General features: G+C 35.1%; 1 protein-coding gene across 1 annotated transcript; it reads left to right on the top strand.

Annotated features, from left to right (window-relative positions):
* Positions 1-563: 563 nt before the first annotated feature.
* On the top strand, positions 564-1428 carry LOC105725544 (translocon-associated protein subunit gamma). The gene has a single exon (XM_012464636.2). The coding sequence runs from the start codon at positions 564-566 to the stop codon at positions 1119-1121; it is 558 nt and encodes a 185-aa protein (XP_012320059.1). The 3' UTR covers positions 1122-1428.
* The last annotated feature ends 730 nt before the right edge of the window (positions 1429-2158 follow it).

Raw genomic sequence — 2158 nt, 5'->3', positions numbered from 1 at the left:
AAGAACACTAGACAATAACTTTAAGACTCTCACATAGGGATATACATAAAGGCAAAGAGAATAGAAATGAGAGCTCAGAAGTAAACCTTCACATATATCACTAATTGATTTATAACAAAGTGCCAAGGCTATTCAATGGGGAAAGAAAGTGATTCAACAGATGGCACTGATAAAACTGGATATCCAAATATATTGAATGAAGTAAAATCCTTACTTTACAGCATATCCAAAAATAGATCAAAATGAATGAAAGACCTAAATTGAAGAGCTGAGACTCCAAAATTCTTGGTAGAAATCTTAAGAACAAATTTTCATAACCTTTTATTTGGCAATAGTTACATAAACATTATACCAAAACCACAATTAAAAGAAAAAAAAACAGATAAACTTTATAACATAAAAATTAACAACTTTTGTATATCAAAGGACACAATGAAGTGAATAAAAGACAACCCACAGAATGGAAGAACATACTTGCAAATAATATCTCAAGATTTAACATCTAAAACATATAAAGGACTCTAACAAAAAGGTAACTGAGTTAAAAAATGGTCAAAGTGTGCATGGCTCCCAAAGGCAGTTCCAAACAGCAGTCGGAGGAGGACCTGCTCCTGCAGGATTTCAGCCGCAACCTCTCGGCCAAGTCCTCCGCGCTCTTCTTCGGGAACGCGTTCATCGTGTCTGCCATCCCCATCTGGTTATACTGGAGAATATGGCATATGGATCTTATTCAGTCTGCTGTTTTGTATAGTGTGATGACCCTAGTAAGCACATATTTGGTAGCCTTTGCATACAAGAATGTGAAATTTGTTCTCAAGCACAAAGTAGCACAGAAGAGGGAGGATGCTGTTTCCAAAGAAGTGACTCGAAAACTTTCTGAAGCTGATAATAGAAAGATGTCTCGGAAGGAGAAAGATGAAAGAATTCTGTGGAAGAAGAATGAAGTTGCTGATTATGAAGCTACAACATTTTCCATCTTCTATAACAATACTCTGTTCCTGGTCTTGGTCATTGTTGCTTCCTTTTTCATATTGAAGAACTTCAACCCCACAGTGAACTACATTTTGTCCATAAGTGCTTCATCAGGACTCATCGCCCTCCTGTCTACTGGCTCCAAGTAGACCATGTCTGCTTGCCCCCTGGCTTTGTGTCTATGGGTGGCCTGTGGTATATGGAAAAGTAGCAGGGTGGTCAGGGTGGGAGACACACAAGATGTTTTTACAGTCTAGAGCCTTTAAAAAACCCAACAGAATGTAATTCAGTATTTGTTTATTGGCTGTTTTTGACAGATTGTTGAAATTAAATGAATTGAAAGGGAAACTCAGAGCACCAGGATGTTTATTAAAAGGAATAAAATGTCTTGCAATGTGCTGTAATCATAAGAGGAGAAAATAACTTGTTTCCTTGATCTGTCAGAGGTCACAGTAACCTGGGCTGAGCTGTTATTATTTATTATATAATGGTAGCAGGAAGTTAATAACTGGTTCTCTGTGTTCCAAGCACAATATTATAACTTTTTTTGAACCATAAATATCAGAATGAATCCTCTTCCCAGGGGATGGAACAGAAGCTTAATGTTTACAAGTGTTTGAATTTGTAATTTGAAATAACAAAATTAAAAAACATGATTTCTCCAAAAAAAAAAAAAAAAAAAATGGTCAAAGTGCTTCAACAGACATTGTTTCACAGAAGATATATAAATGGCTAATAAGCATATAAAAATATTCTCAACATCATTAGTTATATGAAAATGCAAACCAAAACTACAATGAGATACCATTTCCCACCCACTACAATGGCTACTAAAAAATAACATTAATTGTAAAGGATGTGGGGAAATTGGAACTTTTTGCATTACTTGTGCAAATACAAAATGTTGTAGCCTCTGTGAAAAGTGGAGTTTGAGAGTTCCTCAAAAAGTTAAAATGTAGAATTACCATAAGGGACTCAAACTGATAGTGGTACATGAATGTGCATAGAAGCACTATTCACAGTAGTCAATAGGTGAAAATATAACTCATGTCCATCACTGTATTAGTGGATAAAAAATATATAGTCACATAATGGAATATTATTCAGGCATTAAAAGGGATGAAGTTCTGATACACACTGCAACATAGATGAACCTTAAAAACATTGTTTGAAATAAAGTAAGCCA

Source organism: Aotus nancymaae, unplaced genomic scaffold (genome assembly GCF_030222135.1).
Source record: "Aotus nancymaae isolate 86718 unplaced genomic scaffold, 86718_ANA_hifiasm-v0.15.2.pri h1tg000004l, whole genome shotgun sequence".
In the NCBI taxonomy this organism is placed as follows: Eukaryota; Metazoa; Chordata; class Mammalia; order Primates; family Aotidae; genus Aotus; species Aotus nancymaae.
The sequence above is the reverse complement of the archived record's forward strand: the minus strand, read 5'-3'. Positions and strand labels throughout refer to the sequence as shown.

Coding starts and splice junctions, on each gene's coding strand:
- LOC105725544 (XM_012464636.2), top strand. CDS start 564: ATGGCTCCCAAAGGCAGTTCCAAACAGCAGTCGGAGGAGGACCTGCTC.